Consider the following 19,375-nt stretch of genomic DNA (forward strand, 5'->3'; position numbering starts at 1 on the left):
CTGAACTCCAAGGAATTTGGTCATTGAGGCCATTTATATGGGTCCCCAATCTATAAACCCAACGTTGTTCCTTCTCAAAAAGGATGTTGGTGGTGTTTCTTTCAGTTGTGATTTGCTCTATTATGGTCCATTGGAGATCATTTGGAATGTGGTTATGTTGGAGAAAATGTTCACTCATCTTGGTTGTGACTTTTCGACATCTGATGTTGCTGCGACGTTCGCAGATTCGTTGGTTAACCTTGCGGGTAGTCATTCCAACATATCTCTTAAAGCATGGACACGTGATCAAATAGACCACATTGGTGGAGTTGCAGTTAGTGTGTGTCCTCTGAGTCCAAATCTTGCCAGGTTCCAAAGAAAGTTCCTTGGTGTGTGTGGTCAGATGACACACACTGCAGTTAGAACAGGGATAATGCCCGATGATCGGTGGTAAACCCCATGCGCTAGTGATGGATCTCACTGTGAGCGGGTTTGACACTGCTACTTACGGACGCGTGTGTACTAAGGAGTCTTTGAGGCTCCTACCTTTTTTGAAGGAAAAGAGGGGTTTGTCCCAGGTCCTCTTGTTACTTGTCACTAGCTTCCAATGTTTGTTAATGGATTTTTTCATGGCGTCTGATAAACAGCTGTAAGTAGTCACACACGTAAGGGGCATCTCTGTGGGTTCCCTCACGGTATCCTCTAGAAGTGCTTCACGGGGTTGGTTCCTCGCGCGTTTGTTTCCTTTCTCAAGAATGGGATAGCCTCTTGCTCTGAGTCTGTTAGTGAGTTCACCAGCTTGGGTTTTGTAGTCTTTAATATCACTACAATTCCTGCGTATCCGAAGATACTGTCCATAGGGCAGGTTTTCCCTAAGGGGTCTGGGGTGGTGACTTGAGAACTCAAGGAGATTGTTCTTCGCAGATGGTTTGTAGCGAGTTCTGGTTTTTAGAATAGTGCCTTGTACGGTGATGACCACATCCAAGAATACCACTGATTGCTTGCTGGAGCAATGTGTAAATTTTAGGTAAGGATCAAGAGTATTGATCCACCTGAAGAATTCATCAAGATCTTCCTCGCCTCCTTTCCAAATAAGGAGGATGTCATCAATATACCTCCTCCATAATCCTATGGAGGAGGCAAAGGGATTACTGGTGGGTAGGATATGCTTGGTCTCAAAATCGTAGACATATAGACCTGCTACGCTTGGAGCAAATGTGCTGCCCATGGAAGTTCCAGTGCATTGGAGATATAACTTCCCTTGATATTAAAAATAATTCTCTTTCAGGGCCATGGTCGCACACTGCAGTATGAAATCATTGGGCGTCTGGTATTCCCATGAAATGGAGTCTAGAGCTGTTCCAAGGACTCTTAAGGTATTGTCCTGTGGAATGCTGGTGTAAAGACTCTCGATGTCAAGAGTGACTAAAGTGTATACGCTGCTAAGACTTTCCATGATGAGTAGAGGATTGGGGCTCGGGGGGGCTGGTGGGGGGGCTCAGGGTTTGGGACTTTGGGGAGAGATTGACATGCCTGTTTTGTTGTTTGGTACTGAAAATGCTATTAAACATATTTCCCCCCCCCCCCCCCAATAAAAGTGACTAAAGTGATGGAGCCTTCTTCAAAGGTGACTTGTTCCAATAGTTGCAAGAGGTTTTTTGTATCTTTGAGATACGTAGATGTGTTTTGTATGAGTGGTTTCAGGTAGTGATCACAAAAGGTAGAGAGAGGTTCGAAGATTGAACCGATTCCTGACACTATAGGTCTGCCCGGAGGTGGGATTTTGTTTTTGTGGGTTTTGGGTAGGGTATAAAAGTACGGGGTGGTACTGCCACCTGCCGTGAGGGATTCTGCCTCGTGTCTGGAGATTTGTTCATTTTCTTCTGCATCCTTGACCAGGTTATGCATGTGCTCCTTCAGTTCTGTAGTGGGGTCAGTTAGAAGGGGAGTGTAGTTGGTCCTATTGTTCAGGAGGTCCTGACACACCTTATCATAGTCCTGGGTGTTTTGGATCACTAAACCACCACCCTTATCTGCCGGATTTATTGTTATTTCTTTATCATTTTTCAGGTCCTCGAGTGCTTTATATTCTGAGGCCGAGAAATTCTTGAATGGCGTTGGTGTGGGTAGTGTCTCCATGGCATTGAAGACCGCCTGTTCAAATGCTGTTATTTCTGCAGGCACTGTGTGTGGCGGGGTAACGAACGTTGATTTTAGTCTCAAGTTCGTGTCTGAGCTAGGTGTTATATCATTTGTCGAGTTTTCAGTGGACTCGAAAAAGGCCTTGCGTTTCAATTTCCTGAAGAACTCAGATAGTTCACAGTGAAGTTTGAACTAATCCGGTTTGGCAGTTGGTACGAATCCTAGGCCCTTCTCTAGAACTTTGGTTTGTATTGGGTTTAGAGTTTTGTTAGAAAGGTTAGTAATTAAACTCCCTGCGCACTCGTGCCTGGTGTCAGTGTCTTGCTGCGGGTGTGGTTCCCCACTGGGTCCTCCACTTCCCAGGTCACTTGGCTGTTGCCTCTTCTCCTTCCTCTGCCCCTCCTGCCTCTCTCTAAACAAGCATTTACAATGCAATGGTCTCGGCAATATTATAGGTAGAGCTATTGGTATTGCTCATTATTTTTTTCTTTCGTGTATCCCTAAATAAATGGCATTGTCATTTCTATTGGCATTACCTTTTTTTTGCATATGTGATACCTATTTTATTTGCACAGAGAGAGTCAGGTAGTGAGATAGAGTGAGGTATTGAAATAGAGAGAGAGTGAGGTAGTGAGAGAGAGAGTGAGGTAGATAGAGAGTGAGGTAGTGAGATAGAGAGTGAGGTAGTGAGGGAGAGGGATGTTGTGAGGTAGTGAGATATAAGCATAGAGTGATGTTGTGATGTAGTGAGATAGAGAGAGAGGTAGTGAAAGAGAGTGAAAGTGAGTTAGTGAAATAGAAAGAGTGAGGTAGTGAGATAGAGAGTGATTGAGGTAGTGAGTTAGAGAGAGAGAGAGAGTGAAGTTGTGAGCTAGAGAGTGAGGTAGTGAGAGAGTGAGAGAGTGAGGTAGTGATGTTTTGAGAGAGAGAAGTTGTGAGATAGTGAGGTAGTGAGATAGATAGAGTAGAGTAGTGAGGTAGAGAGAGTTATGTAGTGAGAGAGAGGTAGATAGAGAGTGAGGTAGTGAGAGACAGAGAGTGAGGTAGTGAAAGAGTGAGGTAGTGAGGGAGAAGGATGTTCTGAGGTAGTGAGATAGAAACAGTGAGTGAGTTTGTGAGGTAGTGAGATAGAGAGAGAGTGAGGTAGTGAAACAGAGAGTGAAAGTGACTTAGTGAGATAGAAAGAGAGAGAGTGAGGTAGTGAGATAGAGAGAGAGTGAGGTAGTGAGTTAGAGAGAGAGTGAAGTTGTGAGGTAGTGAGATAGTGAGTTAGTGAGAGAGTGATGTAGTGAATTTTTGAGGGAGTGAGTCGTGATATAGTGAGGTAGTGAGAGTGAGATAGAAATGGATAGAGTGAGGTAGTGAGATAGAGAGAAAGTGAGCTAGTGAGATAGAGAAGAGAGTAAAGTTGTGAGGTAGTGTGTTTGAGAGTGATGTGGAATGCATGCTAACAATAAGCAACAAACAAACATGCTACAAATACCTCCCACCCCAAGACCGGCACTTACCTCTCATGCCTCTGATCAGCACACATAAGCTGTCAGGAGAAACAAGAACAATCTATCCCAGGCTCATTAGCGCTCGTTCCGCTGCCCATCATGGACCTGGCATAAAAGGCAACAGTTTCCTGATACACCGCCAAACTCTCCAGGCACAAGAGAAACGAGAGCGGCGACCTCATCAGCGGGAGGGGGCGGGAAAAAGACAAGGACCGCGGGAGGGGAGCACCCCTGGGAGTTGGAGGGTTCCGCTTTGGCCTGTCTCTATCGAGAGAGCCTGCTGTCACTTGGGAGCAGGCCTTGGGTTAGAGGGATCCCTCAGAGGCTGCAGCGCCTTTTGTAAAGTAATCTCCTCCAAACACATTCCCAAAACCCCAAACAGGAGGTGAGGAAGGACCAGGGCACCACAGCGAACAGGCAAGGCCCAAGCTAGTTAATGGGGCTTTAAGGGGAACCAGAGGCCCGGACTGGGATTTGAAGTGCTGAAATCCGGATCACAGTTCACCAAAACAACCACTCGACTCGACTTTTAACATGCTGTCAAAAGCAGAGAGGGGCGACACCGGATCAAAAATACCAGAGAGCTTCAAAGAGCAAGCAAAAAATGGCATTCCAAAGACACCACAATTTTCTTCCATTTTATTATAAAATAAAAAGGTTATTTTCCTTTGGGGATATCCAGGGCCCAGATGGATGAGTTGGTGCGTTCTGAGCTTTTAACATCCTTTGAAGGTTATTCAATAATGAGTTACATATCTTCTCATTTAAAAAGCTTTTTTTTCTCTTTATGAAATACTCCAATACTCACTAAAGCATTTTTTTGTTAAACTTTTCAATTGAAGCCTCTGTACATCCCTTCTTCCATTTCTTGGAATTTAGTGAACGATGTCATAATATTAAATATCGCATCTTGCAATTTTCAGGTTAAGTTTAGTGTGCTATAAATTGTTTTGGGATAGCCCGAATGTTCATATTAGGTTTCTTGCTTTTGCCACCTCAGCATTTGAGGAATGAAGACAATAAGCGGGCATTTTGAACGGGTGACTCCAAACTACAAAAAAAGGATTGCATCACGTTCTACTGTCAAAAATATATTTCTGCGTAGGCCCTAATTACACCACGACTGCAATACCAGACGTTCATGCCCTTGAGTTTTAGCTGATGAGTGCATGACCGCCACGCCATGACAAACAGATGCACACAACCATTAATGACAATCCAAACCCTAAACACAAACCTACAACTTGTGACTGAAAAAGGAAAATATTCACCTGCATCGAAATTGCATATTATAAATATGGCTGCGGATGAAGGGGGTGGCATTTTAAGATTAGGGAAACTGAATTCCTATCACATTTGGTTTATGAGTGGACGATGTTTCGATTCCCAGCAGGGCAGCTCTGTGAGTTGAACGCATGCTGCTGGGCACCGAGATCGAATTCTGGAATGGCAGACTCAGGCTTCCATCTTTCTGAGGTCGCTACATGGAGCGCCAGATATTGGGTAAAGGTTGTCTGCTTGCCTCTCTTAATTACACCGCTTTGAAGGTGAAGACGTGCCTTCTGAAGCTCAAAGCAAAGAACTGCTACTTGCGATTAATACAAATATTGCTGGTCATACTGCCACCCATACACTGCACACCCACCTTACTGCCAACCATACACTGCACACCCATCTTACCGCCAACCATACACTGCGCACCCATCTTACCGCCAACCATATTCCGCACACACACCCTACTGCCAATCATACACTGCACACCCACCTTACTGCCAGCCATATACCGCACACCCACCTTGAGGACAGAGACTGTGGCGGGGGGCTGGCTAGGTTGTGAGGGGGTTGACGGGAGGCGAACCCCCCCTGCAACTGGCGCACATCTGGACTCAATCTTTGGAGCCCCGCCGCGGACAAGCAGAGAAACGGGACCTTACAAGCAGAGAGGCACGAGCAGGAGCAGGCAGAGAGGTAAGAAGAGAGACAGGAGGAGCCGGAGCAGGCAGAAAGATAACGCCCGAGGGAGCAGGCTGAGATGTAGGAAGAGGGAAGCCGGAGCAGGCAAGGAGCTACAGGAGCAGAGCAGACAGTGGCAGAGGGATGGACGAGACAACAGGCAGATAGGAGTCTAGGAAAAAGTAACGATGAAATAAGGGAGATGGAGCAGGTAGAGGAAAGGGGAACAGAGAAGCCCCGGAGCAGGTATATTCGTGAGGAATGCAAACACATCTCCCGCGGGTGGAGGGGCAAGGTGCAGGTGTGAGGTTAGGAAACAGGGCAGGCAGGAGTTGCTGAATTCCTTGAGGCAAGAGAGTTTGCGGGGAGGGAGCGTGGGAGGAGTTAAAATAAATGTGGCTAGAGGGAACGGGTGCGAGAGCGGAGAGCTGCAGTGGAGGGAAGGGGTGCAGAAACAGGGTCAGAGGCAGGAAACACCGGCAGAAACGGGGGCAGGGGCACTAAGAACGGCACAAACTAGAGAGAGGGAGAGAAATCGAGAATTGTCGAAATGTTGGACAACATCCCAGGACTAGTTGAGCTTCTCACATTTGAGCGCTAATTGTACAACTCTGCAAGTCAACGTTGTGGTGAGCAGGCGTCCAAGCTCATAGTGCGTCAATCCGTTGCGCTCGCGCTGCGATACCTCCCCAGTGGCAGAATGCGCTTCCTAAATACTATAACAAAACATAGCAATTCAATAGGCACATCAAACCCGCACGTGGCATACTGCGCGAAATACAATACTAATAAATAAACGCCCCTGGCTTGGCGCAGGGCCCTACTTGCCCGCGGCGTCCTCGCCGAGTGGGAAACCTCGAGCTGAAAATAACTTACGATAGGGCTCCCATTTTTATCCATGACGGACCCATTTTTATGTAATCTCTCGCATTTTACAAGGTGCCCCCGCAGATTTACTGCCAAGGAGACGTGCGCGCCATTCGCGACTCGCGCCCTCATTCGTACAAAGTTTCTTTCCTGGAGGGTTCCGGGAATAATTCACCAAATGGGAGGAATAATAAATATTATGCCTGAGCGGGAGCGCCGGCGGAGAGAGGAGAGCCCCCGCTGGTGCTGATCTCTGGCCGGGTCCGCTCCTGAGACCGGAGCTGCACAGCGCTGCCCGCGACCTGGAGAACAGCTTCCTCCCGCCTGGGGGAAGCAGAAATGGAGCCCACGAGGCTCTTCTTTGTCCTAGCCGGCCCCGCCCACCATCAGGCACGGGTGCCGGCTCCTCTCTCCCTCTCTTTTTGCGCTGCAAGGCGGGGTGGCACGAGAATTGGCACAAGTGCGGCGTGGGCAGCCGCAATCAACAGAAAGCGCTAGAACAAACGAGAAATGACGATCCTCACCGGCAGACGATAAAAAAAAATGGCGGCCCAAAGCTCCGAAAAATTTCGGATTCGGGGGGCGTGTTTTGCTGTCCTGTGTGACGGACGACGTCACGAGCTAAAGAACAGCAAAACTTACGCCCCTGAATCCGAAAGAGACGGGGCTAAATCGGAGTGACGGCTCTCTCCTCCAATGGCTGGCCTCCGTTTAGGAAGCCAGCTAATGGCGGAGAGACAGGGCAGGGAGGCGGGTTCTACAGCCCTACTAAGAAGCATTAATTCTCCGACCCCAGACTGCGCAAGCGCAGCCTTTAGGTCCTCGACCTAAAAAGGCATTTGTTGTTTGTTATGTGGGTAGTGAGGCTGCATAAATGGGTTCCAGCCCATCATGGGAAATGACGGCTGATGTGGAAAGAAAAGGGGTGGTGGGCCATTGCTGGGTGTCCCATATTGTGACCACCTTGGTTGTTGATTCTGGTAGTTAGATCTCCCTCTACCTCCTCGTCGCCCTTTCTGTTTTGGGCCATAGTTGCTAGATGTGCTACTATTTGAGGAGTTGCTATCGGAATCATCCGATCTATTAGAGTCTCTACGTGGAGGAGTATAGTCCGGGTCTGAGTAAGGGTACACTTGTTTGTACTCAAATTTCTTGAGGTCTTTTTGAAATTTGGTAACCTTTGCTTGCATTAGTGAGTCTTTGTATTCAACAAGTTCCTTGTTGAATTCATCAAGTTTCTTTTTATAGCCAGTAATGGTTGCTTTAAAGTGTGACTCTGTTTGTTGGATTTCGACCATGAGCGCCTCAGATAGACGTAATGCCGTTTTTATAATTAAAACCAACCAGTCACGAGTACAATGCCATGCAATCATGTCCCATTCTTTCCGGAATGTGGCATCATTAAGGAAGATTTGTGGGGCATTGGTAACTAGAAGACCTTTCGGTGCGGTTTTGGTTGATAGGTACTGTTTCAGTATAGTTCCATGGTGGATTGTCCTTATCCGATCACGTTTCTGCTCTGTTAGATTTTCCCATTCAGAGGTGTGGGAAATGGCTTGGGATATGGCTGGATCGGCAAAAAGATTTGGGTCAGCAAGTAATGCATCTACCTCTACCACTGAGTACCTGAGTCTGAGGTTCGCCATATTTACAAGTTGAAAAAAGAGTATAAAAATAGCTCTCACAGCTGTCCGCTGCTAAACTCGTAATAACAAATTGAGAGAGAGGGTAAAGGGCACTCTTGGTCCCCCTAGTCAATATTATTAAACAACTAAAGAGTGTCGTAAAGAATATGTGTATGAGCACTAGACACAGAAAAGGAAGAATCACCCAGAATGAGTCATATTGGAAATTAGTGGGGATTTTTCAGGAAGCCTTCACTCACCACCCTGGGTGGTGACGTGCTTCATCATCGGGCCCACCAGGAGAAGCCGAATGCCTCCCTGGTGTGCTACAATGCCAGATTACTGCAGAGCTGGTTCTTCGTGGCAAGGGTGTCAAAAGAAATGTGAATTAAAAATGTCAAAACTGTACCATACAAAAACTTTATTAATGGTCAGTTTGACATAGATAAAATATGTGTGGGAAAACTACCAGTTAATGACTTGGTTGTTTCCACTTAAAGTGGGGTCAACATGTTTCTGCCCATCTATGTGTTTTTTACTGGGCTTTCGTCAGGACCGTAAGTTAGTGTACCTCGGTGGTATGGGCATGCTAAGACCCACCCTTACCAGAGGACGTGAAAGTTAAATGCAGGTGTAGATAAATAAGTGCAAAAAACAAACCATAAGTGGTGAGATACCTTCAAGTTAGAGGTACAGTCTGAACGGCATGACCCTCCCTGTGCCTCACAGAACTGGGCTGGTGCCGGAAGACCCTGTTGGGCTCCTGTTTGTAATGAATTGTTGCTCCAGGCCTGTTTCTACTTCACAACTTGTTGGTGAACTTCATACGTGGCGCCAGGACATCTTATGTATATGTCTACCTCTTATTTATACTTAATGTTTATCCCCAACTGCTTTCCGGGGACCCAGACGAGGTGTGACCTCAGCCATGAGAGGCCTTGTGCCCAGAGTTGGGGGCTGGTGAACATCCATCCAGGGTGTCTGGGACAGTGGGGGTGAATTTGAGGGTGGCGAGAGACTTGGTGCCACAGCACCTGCAGCGTGTTATCTATTGACCTGCGTTGTATCCGTGACACCGCATTAGGGTGTAAGGTGTGAATGAGTGTGAAAGTATCCATAAGGACCAGGCTAGTACCCGTTGCATTGCATTGCATTTCATTGCATTGTAAAGTGAGTGTGTGGGAGTAACCATCTGTGGACAGTCTGTGCTTTACCACACTGGTCGACAGTGTTGGTTTATACATTGTTCTCTTACTAAAAGTACTTAACCTCTCAACAATGGGTTTATCCATGTGGCCTCGTCACGTGGTGCTGCTAAAAGTGTTCTATGTACGCATATGTTAGTGATATGTCAACGTGTCGCACTGCATAAGGGTGCTTGTGTGGGGTTTAGAATAGGGCTTTTTCCATGTGTGCATGTTATCGAGATCTGATCAACACAAATTTTGCCTAGTACTGCTAGTAATATTGCCAAGTGTGATTTATGCCCAAAACTCCAATATATTCTTGTGACATTGTTTAATGTGAATGTTTAATATAAATGACATTTCTCAACGGCAAGTTTCTTATTTGTGTCATGCGGAATTTTTATTGTGTTTGCATGCTGTGTTTTTGATTTACACATTGCTTCTGAGGGATGCTTGACTGCTCAGGGCCAAGCTACCCAAGGGTAAGCACGGGCTGTAAACTGTGTGTAATCACCTGAACCTCACAGGAGCTGTGTGTTCTGTCTGGCTGGGGCACCCCCTCAGCGAACCAGACAGTGCTGGTTCCAACAGTGGCCATTTTATCCTGCACACCATATTTGGAGATCCTTAGGATTTGATGTAAGGTTTCCCCAATTACATTCACAATTTCCCTATTTTACTATAAGCACCTTTTTATATTGCCTCTAAGGGGCTTCTGCCAACTTATTTTATGCAGCATTTTTAGTATATATTATTAACATTTGTATGACTGTTTATTTCTCTTAACAGTCTAGTATTTTGTTCTAGATGGCAAGGACCCTTCAAGGCATGCCCTTCCCATTTCTGTCAATAAATGACTTTTCTGGACTCTAGATTCTTATTCGGCCCAAGAGAAGTGTAACTGATTATACAGTTAATTGCAGGGAGAATGATTATCAATTGTGTCCAGAAGATCTGGGGCCCTTTGTGAATCATTTTTGAAGAAATTATTTGAAAGAAGTGAGGGGTTTCCCAAATAGAAAAAATGCTACATCATGTACATGCGTTGTGCATGTATTGAGTGATCTGGGAAACTTGCCTGGGTGTGCTGTTATCCACTGTCTGGGTCGAAAACCACTAACAGTCATCCAAATGGGGGCAAAATCGTTTAACCTCTGATGTATTTCAGGGATCCACCTTGAGTCCTCTGCTCTTTAACTTACATGTCGGACAAGTGGCAGATATAGTGGAAAATTGTGGCCTCACATTTTTTTCATATGAAGACGATATGCAAATTGTGGTATCTGTCAACCAAGACAACCAGAATATGATGGCCTTGCATTCTTGTCTCTCCCACATTTCATCATGGATGTGTGTTAATGCCCTAAAGTTAAACTGAGGTAATACGGTGGTCTTCTTGGCGTAACCCCCTACCCCTTAGGGCTCACACTTGTGGAATGTGACTATGGGTAATCCGCCTAATCCAGTACCAGTCATAAAGAACTTGGGATTTCTGGCTGGATTACAAACTCACTGTGAGTCAGCAGATTAACAAGGTAGCAGTCACTTGCTTTTGCATACTGAAATGGCTCAAGAAGATCCTTTGTATCCCCATCTTTGCCCAGAGAACCATAGTCCAAGCTCTAGTTATTTGTAGGCTGGACTATAGGACTATCTTGTACCTGTGGGTTGCAAAATCACTACTCAAAGGACTTCAGACTGTGCAAAATGCTGCTGCACGTCTTGCTTTACTTTACCCCCCCCCCCCCCCCCCCCCCCCCCCAGTTTTACTACCCAGCCAGGTTAAGGACTCATCACTGGCTACCGACTAAGCAGCGTGTGCAATTTAACGCATTGTGCTATATGCAAATACCGGACCTCTATGTTTAGATCATTGGTGTCTCTGTATTCCCCCGCACACAGTTATGCTCTAGTCATTTGAGGCTGGCCATAATTCCCAGAATTAGGGAATCTCACCAAGGAGGCTGAGCATTCTCTTATCTTGGACCAAGACTTCTACACTGAGAGAATGTGACTCACTCCCTGTGTTTCGTAAACTTTTATAAACCTGGCTGTTTCCTTCTCTGGATTCTTTTTTTTTTTTTTTTTTTTAATTTTTGAAAACCTTTATTGTGCAGTATTAAAAGTACAAATACGGGCCTACAACCATAAGGCCGGCCACGAAAACTGTTGAAGCACTGGCGCAGGCATTACGGCGACACAATAGCACATGAGGATCATAGGCAAACATTAAGAGTTACACTGTAAAACAACGTGATATCGTGTCTCAGGAGCATTGAAGGTTAATTTTTAAAGGTTTTTTGTTGCAACTATTGAAGTCCGACATTGTAATTTCACATAAACAGTAAATGAAGAGAAGGAGCCCGTGCGGGCGAGAAGTAACATTACCAACAATTGTATCAAGTAATCCAATTACCCAAAAATCTAGTTCCCCCAGGCGGGATGGTGGCTTAAAATTCCTACAGCAGAAGTAGCAGACCTAACATAGCACCCAGTGTCCACCGCCACCCACCCTATTCCATCCCCGACACGGACCCAAGAAAGTATAAAGAACAGAGGACGAACAACGAAGAAAGTAAAGGCACCATAGAAACTGAAACAGAAAACGAAAAATCCCCCAACCCCCCACCCTACACGCATGCAGAGGCTACGGCCTGCCCCCCCCCCCCCCCCAGCAGTGTGTCTGTCGCCCAATAAACCCGAAATATAGAACAAGGAGAGAAAGAATAGAAAAAAAAAAGAAAGAGGAAAAAGTATAACACTTGAAATATAGGGAGTAAGAAAAGAGTAGACTTATCTATGACTCCCATGAAATGAGGAAGGTGGGGAGGAGCCCGCCAAATACCAGGCTTCCCGGACTTTCAGCCATTACAAGTTTTCCTACGCCATATGTAGCACCAAAGTTGGGAAACATCGCGTCAAATGAGAGTCAGAATGATTTACCCCTGGATCCCCCACACCGCACAGAACCGCCACCCCCAACAACAAAGGTAAACAGCAGGACTTAGTAACTGCGACCTTAAATGGGGAAAAGCATCACACACAGCGCATCAAATATATCAAAAAGCGTTTCAGTCCAGGTCACCACCAGTCGATCGGGCAAAACCAACGTAAGGAACACCATCAGCCCTGGCCTGAACGTCGAAATCCCTCCAAGCATGGCCGCCGCTGTGAGCTCCCCTCAGGCAGAACAAAGGAGCAAGATGGCCGCTTCCAACAAAGAAGGCGCAGAGAAGAAGGAAATGAGTGCCCCCAGTCACCAGCAAGTTCAGTGCCCAAAATGACGGACGCCCCCTCCATCGCAGGATGACACACACTCCACAAATGCAGAGAAAGAGTTACGGAGGCAAGGGCAGCGAGGGGAGCCAGCACCTGGGAAGTCGTTAAGTGAAGCCATAGTGACGACTGCGTAGTCAAAGTACCAGGCATCGAAGTGGAGGGAGACTTTGCAACTGTATCCTCGTCGGGAAAGAAACATCCAACATTGTAGCCAGAATCATTCCGTACCGCTGTACTCTCACGCTGCAACATTGCATCCGAGACAGGAGTAGTTAGCGGCAGCAGGGGGCCAGTCGATCGCGGTCGCCCTAGACCCGGTGCAGCTCCCTCAATCCTTCGCTCCAATTCTCGGATTTGTCGCCGCCATGTCGCCCGCAAGTCGGCAAGGGCAGCCAGGATATCGCCACAAGTCGGGTCCCTCTGCGATGTCAGCTGGTTCGCATTGCAGGGCGGATCCCTCGAATCAGCCACCAGCCCGAGGACAGGCAGGGCATCGCGTGCTGGGGACAGGGAAACAGCTACCATTTCTCTTTCGGGGGGGTGTCATTGTTACCCATGCAGTGAGCACGCAATGGAGGGAGGGGGGGCGACTTCGCTGGCGAGAAAAAGAGTAGTGCGAGCCACCGAAGGAAGCGCGGCTCACAGACCGGGGGCAGCGCAGAATGAGAGCCCCCTCGCCCACTGGTGGTGCGGGCGGACCGCGGCAGAGAAGGCACCCCAAGATGGACTCCGTCCAGCCTGCAAACAGCGTACCAGAGGGAAGCACTGCAATAAGGGCTCCCGTCTCGCCAGTAAACAGTTCGACCCAGCAGGGAGTCTCACCACAATGGAAGGGGCAGATGTCGTCCACCTCCGCGATCGGCTGCACTCCCGCAAGAGTCGGTACCTTCCCAGCTCGTCCCGTTGACGACGTTCAGCCGCGTCCAGCGGCGGCGATCGGCACCGGGTCCCGGGTCAGCATCGGAGGCCGGCAAACGGTGCGAGTTCACCGTCGAAACAGCCGACAGAGGTCTCAGAGGAACGCCAGTAACATCAGTGCATGTGTGTCTCCGTTTTGACGCGGTGTAGGCAGGATTGAAGGCAGGATATCAATGCAGGATCGGACAGCTTGCGGAGCCGGGAGCTCACACGTCCGTCCCGTCCGCCATCTTGGCTCCTCCCCCCCCCCCCTTCTCTGGATTCTTGATAATTTTGCTCTCTTCTTACACTGTACTCAGGAGTGACCCATCACCGCATTTGAACTAAAAGTGAGGGGACATTTACAAAAGCCCTGATTTCTTACAATCTGCATTTGTCCAACACTACTACCTGAAAGGAGATCCCTTTTAAAATTCTCTTTTAATGTACTGGGCATCTGTTCATGCACACAAGTTGTTATTGCTTCTTTACAATTAATTATTAGGAGTCTCACAGTGATGTTCATGAGCATTGAGGAAAATAAAAATAATCGCTTCAGCTAAAGCATTTGAATGATTAATGTTTTACAGATGTTACTTTTGCAGAGATAGACAGCAAAAGTCGATTATTGTGGCAGGGGTGGACATCCCAGGGTTGTGCTCAAAATACTGCAACGAAATCCTTATAATAGGGGAATCGCACAGCCCAGATATAGAGGCATACCATTGGGCATCATATCTACTATCCATAAACAAATGGATTCATAAAGATAGAGAACATCCCACGTACCGCCTAGAAAGAGAAAAAATGACACCACATATGCATCCACACTACCTATAAGGAGGGAAGGGGGCTCCCACCTACTGCCCCCAACGCAAGTTACTCTGGCTGCATGGGCACGAGCGACCAAAGCCATGGAGTGGCGAATCGGGTCACAAAGAACACACCAATATGGGAAGGAAGTTGGTTCAAAGAGATACGTAAGCTTAAAAGGGTTAAGGCCTGGGATCTTTTGGGGATTTCCACAATAGGAGACATCATCAAGAAAGGAGAACTCAAAACGTGGACAAAACTTAAGCAGGAATAGGACCTGCATAATTTAAAATGTATTAAGTATGCGCAATTGCGTCACGCATGGAAGGCAAAGAGCATCCAATGTGAACACCTTCCAGAGGATGCACAAATGGAAGGTAGACTCCTGCAGGAAGAGCTAAAAAGCAAAGCGGTCTCATTCACCTACAAGACTGTTAACAATAATATTCCAGATGGGCTGAGTGAGCTAAAAGCGCGATGGGGAAAGGGATGTGGAACCACTCGAAGATATAGATTTGGAGGCCGCATTAATGCATCCCAGAAAAGTAGCCATTAAGGCAAGACTCCGCCTCATACAATACAAGGTATTACATAGAATCTACTACGACAAGGACAGATTGCATAAAATGGGAAGGGCTGTGTCGCCATATTGCCCCACCTGTAAAACGGTCAAGGGTGACTTTTTTCATAAAATATGGGCATGCCCAGAGTTGCAGATGTACTGGATCCAGATAATTGAGACACTAGGTACGGTCCTAGGGGGGATTTTGCCGGTCGAACCATAATTTGTGGTGCTGGGGATTCCAAGTGAGGTAGACATCACCAGGTTCCAACTAGATTTCGCCTCCCTGGGGCTGGTGGTGGCCAAAAGAGACATAGCTAGAAGATGGGGAGTGGCTGAAAACCCTACAATTCAGGAGTGGATTATAGGAATGGACTTGTATATGCCAGCTGAGCATACTACATACCGTAGCTGGGGATGCCCCAAAATATTTCACAGAATGAGGTCCATGGAGGCAACACTTTGGGCTGGAAGTGGGAGATGACACACAACAATCCCCAACACACGTATCCCAGGAGACATCCACAGATAGACTGGAGGGGAGACCCCGTAGGGTGAACTTCTGGTCGGTAACTACTGCTGTTCTCCCAACCCAAGCTGGAATGCGTAATGGACATGTAAAGACACTGGTGGTAACCACAAACCAATAGGAACTAAGGGGATGGAGGGGTCTGTATGTTGATGATGACAAGTTTTTGAATGCAAACAATTATTTCAGTTGTAATGTTTAAGATATGTCTCCTGATATGTATCAAAGCAGAAACAAAAATACATTTAAAAAAATGTTTTACAGATGTTATATAACAAGAAGCACTGTGTTTCATTGTATTCCTTAAATTTGTTGTTACAGTTTTTAAAGTAACCAAACGATTGTCATGTATTTGTTAACAGGGATCAGACATTTTATGTCATGATATATATATTGTTTCTGATTGTCAGGACCAATGTTTGAATGTTTTGCATATGATGGTTTCAACTAATAATGATAGAAATACATTTTAAATTTGAATTTGACAAAAAATAAATGTAATCATATTCCTTTTGTTCAAATGTAAAACTTTATTTCACTATCCTATTATTGAGCAATTTGTTTCAATATGTTGCTCTGCTTTGAACAGGATTTGTTTGCTCCCGGTCCAAAAGTGAGTCAAACAAAATCTGCATCTCTGCCTGCAAGCAAAACAACTAAAGCCCTTACCCTATTTGACGATGAAGAAGAGGTACATGAAACTTCTTACTTATCTTGTATTTTTAAATGTTATTTTTGGAGTAATAGAATTGTGAAGAGCTGTGGCAACAGGTTTTTGTTAAGTAAATGTAAACCTGTATTTAAGTGGATGAGATGTTTTCGAGAGCAGTGATTAAAATTACAATATTTTTGGAATGCTAACCATTATGCATCCTTTGCTAGAGATATTTTGGTGGGTATGGGCTTGCCAGAGAGACAGTGGGTATGTTTGTTTAATTTTACCCAGTGATTTCTCACATGCATATTTCACTCTGACCCGTCGCTGCTAAACTTCTCTTCCAGCTTAGTTTCCTTCATTATATTTACCTCCCTTTCTGTATTTTTCAATCTGTTGGTTTGACCTACAAACTTCAGTGAGTCCACTTAGTTTCTTCTAAAAAAAAACAGAATGCTCTGGACGTTCAGTTCGATATTCTGAGCTCTTCAACATGGTGGGTCAGTTATCTCTGCTTACTCTTCATTTCACTTATAATTTTTCATCTCATACATCTTCACTTCTTAGCTGAGTGATCTGTCTATATTCCTTGCTTACCTTACTCAGTAACCCAGCATTCATTTTTACTAAATGGTTTATTGAACAAGGACTTTCCATTGCCTTCTCATGACCCTGGGGGGGTACTTTGCCTACCAAAGGACTTCGATGACTATATACAAGTTCTGTCTGAAAATCCCAGAAATTGAAATCATACATTTTGTGGATATCAATGTTTTTTTCTTTCATGCATTTTGTTTTTGGCTATGTTGCATTCTCCTAATGTTTCTATTGCTATCCTCTTTCATTTAACAAGCATTTGCAATGCAATCGGTCTCGCATTTGTTTGTGTTAGAGCATTTGGCATTGCAAATGGCAATGTTTTTTTTACCCATGTGTTATGCAGTGTATGTATGTGCTGTGGAATTATGTGGGTTGGATTAGTTATTTGTGGTATTGTGTGGCTTGGAATTGCGTGTTGTGGAGTGATAGAAGTGGAGTGGGTTTGTGTAGTGGAATTATGTGGCATGGTGTGATGTGGAATTATGTGGTTGGTAATTACATGGTATTAATTGTACTGGAATTATGTGGACTGCGATTGTGTGTTATGTAGTGTAATTAAGTGGAATGGTATTTTGTGGAGTGGTATGTAGTAGAGTTTAATTATGTAGTGTGCTGTTTAATTTTGTGGCATGTAGTGGGATTGTGGGTTGTGGATTGGATGTATGTGGTGTGTTGTGACATTGTGTTGTTGAGTTGAATTATCTGGTTTTGTGTTGAATTATGTGGTATGGATTGGAAATGTATGGTGTTGAAAAGTGTGGGCTGGAACTGTGTGGAAAGATTTGCCTTTTTGGAGATTGCTACTATCGATTCAAGCTCTCAAATGAAGGTTAATGCAAATGAGAAATTAAACATTGATCAAATGTTGGCATCTATGCATAAATAAAGGGGATTTGCATACCTGGTGGTATGGGCATTAGGCCGGTGCAAAATATGGCTGGGATGGACCATAAACCTGGTATATAACAGTTGCACAGCTCATGGCTGAAGGCAGCTGGTATTTCCACGTATGTTCTAGTAACTCTTGTTCTGCATGGGACAGGCTATTGCTTCATGGGCAGCCCGCATCCCTAGACAATTGCAGGATTGGGGGCAGGTGCAGATGGTGGTCCGCAAGTTTCCAACACGTTTCTGATTTCAGCATAGAGGCCCAGTAGAATAGTAGCGGCTCTGTACTCAAGAGGCATTTAAACCACACGCTCTGACATGCCATGTCAACTGAAGGCCGGGGAAGTGGAAGAATACCCATACAGTAGATACAGCATGTCTTGAGAGATTGCGCATGCGCGCTACCTAGGCAAGACCTAAAAAGGACGAGATCTCCCTGAGCCCCCTCCTTTCCTCTGTAATTTGCCTGCAAATTATTTTATTTCCTCCTATTTAACAATAAGGGTTTTCATGATGATCCCAGGAATACCGCCTACCACCCTGCAGCACAAGCTTTTCAAAGCAGAAAAGCACAGAAAAAAGCATATTTTATCTTCTGCTCTTTAATGGTGGCCACTTCAACCAGCAGCAGACATATCAATTAAGCACCAGACGCTGCCTAGGACAAATAGAGTTTTATCTGGTCATGCTTTAGTACATCTTCGGTTTTGTCTTTTCCTTCTAATCTGTTGTGTACAGGAAAACTGATAAAACAGGTGTAGGCAAAATCGCTGCTAAAACACCAGCGGAAGGGGCGGGGGAGGTATACAGTAAGCTAGATAACGATTAGGTAAATATTAAAGAGCTAAATATATGCGTAGGGGTCAGAAGAAAATCGGTCATGAATGAAGTGAGAGGTTTTCTACATGCACACACTTTGTTCTAAGAAACAACATCCTGAGAGTTTGACAGCAGCTAAATTTCAAGAGAACATATCAATGGGGACAAGTGCAGTAGGGTAAATTACTAACGATTACTAAATGAACATACACCAAAAAAACAGCAATTGTGAAGTAAATATACGGTAATTAAAAAATACAATAGAATTACGGTACGATGACCGCAACATGCAAAATCATACAATAAAAGAACCAATAAAACAGCACATTGTTCGCTGTATTGAAGGTCTGTGTAAACCAGTCTTTTTAAGTGCTTTATCTACATTTACAAAACCAAATCTATTAGTGCAGCCCCATCTTTTGGAAAACCTGGCAAGTAACTAACTATTTAAAACAAGTTTGTGATGCAGTAGCCACACTAGATGGGCCTGCTGGTCAGTGAAACTGTCATAAACCTCAGATTTCTAGGTTTTCAACTGAGGTGTTATAGATTTCATACTAATTACTGCGAACACATATTCTAAAATTATTAACTAGTTTTGTTAACAATAGTGTGGCAGTCTGTAGTACTACAGCACTGGAATAAGTTGTAATTATCCAAAGCAATTATGCTCACATCACCAGCTCCAAATATTGAAAAGTAGAGTTAGCCCTGATGGAACTTGTATCCTATGAGGGGCATGGAGATCACTTCAAAAAGTGTGTGTATCAACATAGCTATCATAAAATAGTCAAATTCCCCTAAGTACCAAAACATTTAACTTTGCTTTTGTGGGCAGTGACAAGATTTTCTTGTCATGCTCAACAAACATATCTCCTATAACAATAAAAAAAAAATGCCACAGAATATAAAAAACTGCAACTGCTAAATTCCTTTAACTGGTTTTCTTAAGTACTCACACCTGCAAGCCCGGTTGACCAGGATCGTCATGCAAACGTGAAAACAATTTACACAATTGTAATACTTTTACCCCGGGTTTACAATGTCATTTCCATCTACCAATAGGTTATATAGTCGTTGT

General features: G+C 45.1%; 1 protein-coding gene across 3 annotated transcripts in view; it reads left to right on the top strand.

The window, feature by feature from the left end:
- LOC147711647 (WASH complex subunit 2-like) overlaps positions 1 to 19,375 on the top strand; it is a 735,247-nt gene that overhangs the window by 245,672 nt on the left and 470,200 nt on the right. For all 3 annotated transcript variants that reach the window (XM_086922303.1, XM_086922305.1, XM_086922304.1), the window contains exon 17: positions 15,922 to 16,023. In XM_086922303.1, the coding sequence (XP_086778429.1) occupies positions 15,922 to 16,023 (102 nt within the window). The remainder of the gene's footprint in view (positions 1 to 15,921; positions 16,024 to 19,375) is intronic.

This window comes from Lissotriton vulgaris, chromosome 5 (genome assembly GCF_964263255.1).
Source record: "Lissotriton vulgaris chromosome 5, aLisVul1.2, whole genome shotgun sequence".
NCBI classification, from domain to species: domain Eukaryota; kingdom Metazoa; phylum Chordata; class Amphibia; order Caudata; family Salamandridae; genus Lissotriton; species Lissotriton vulgaris.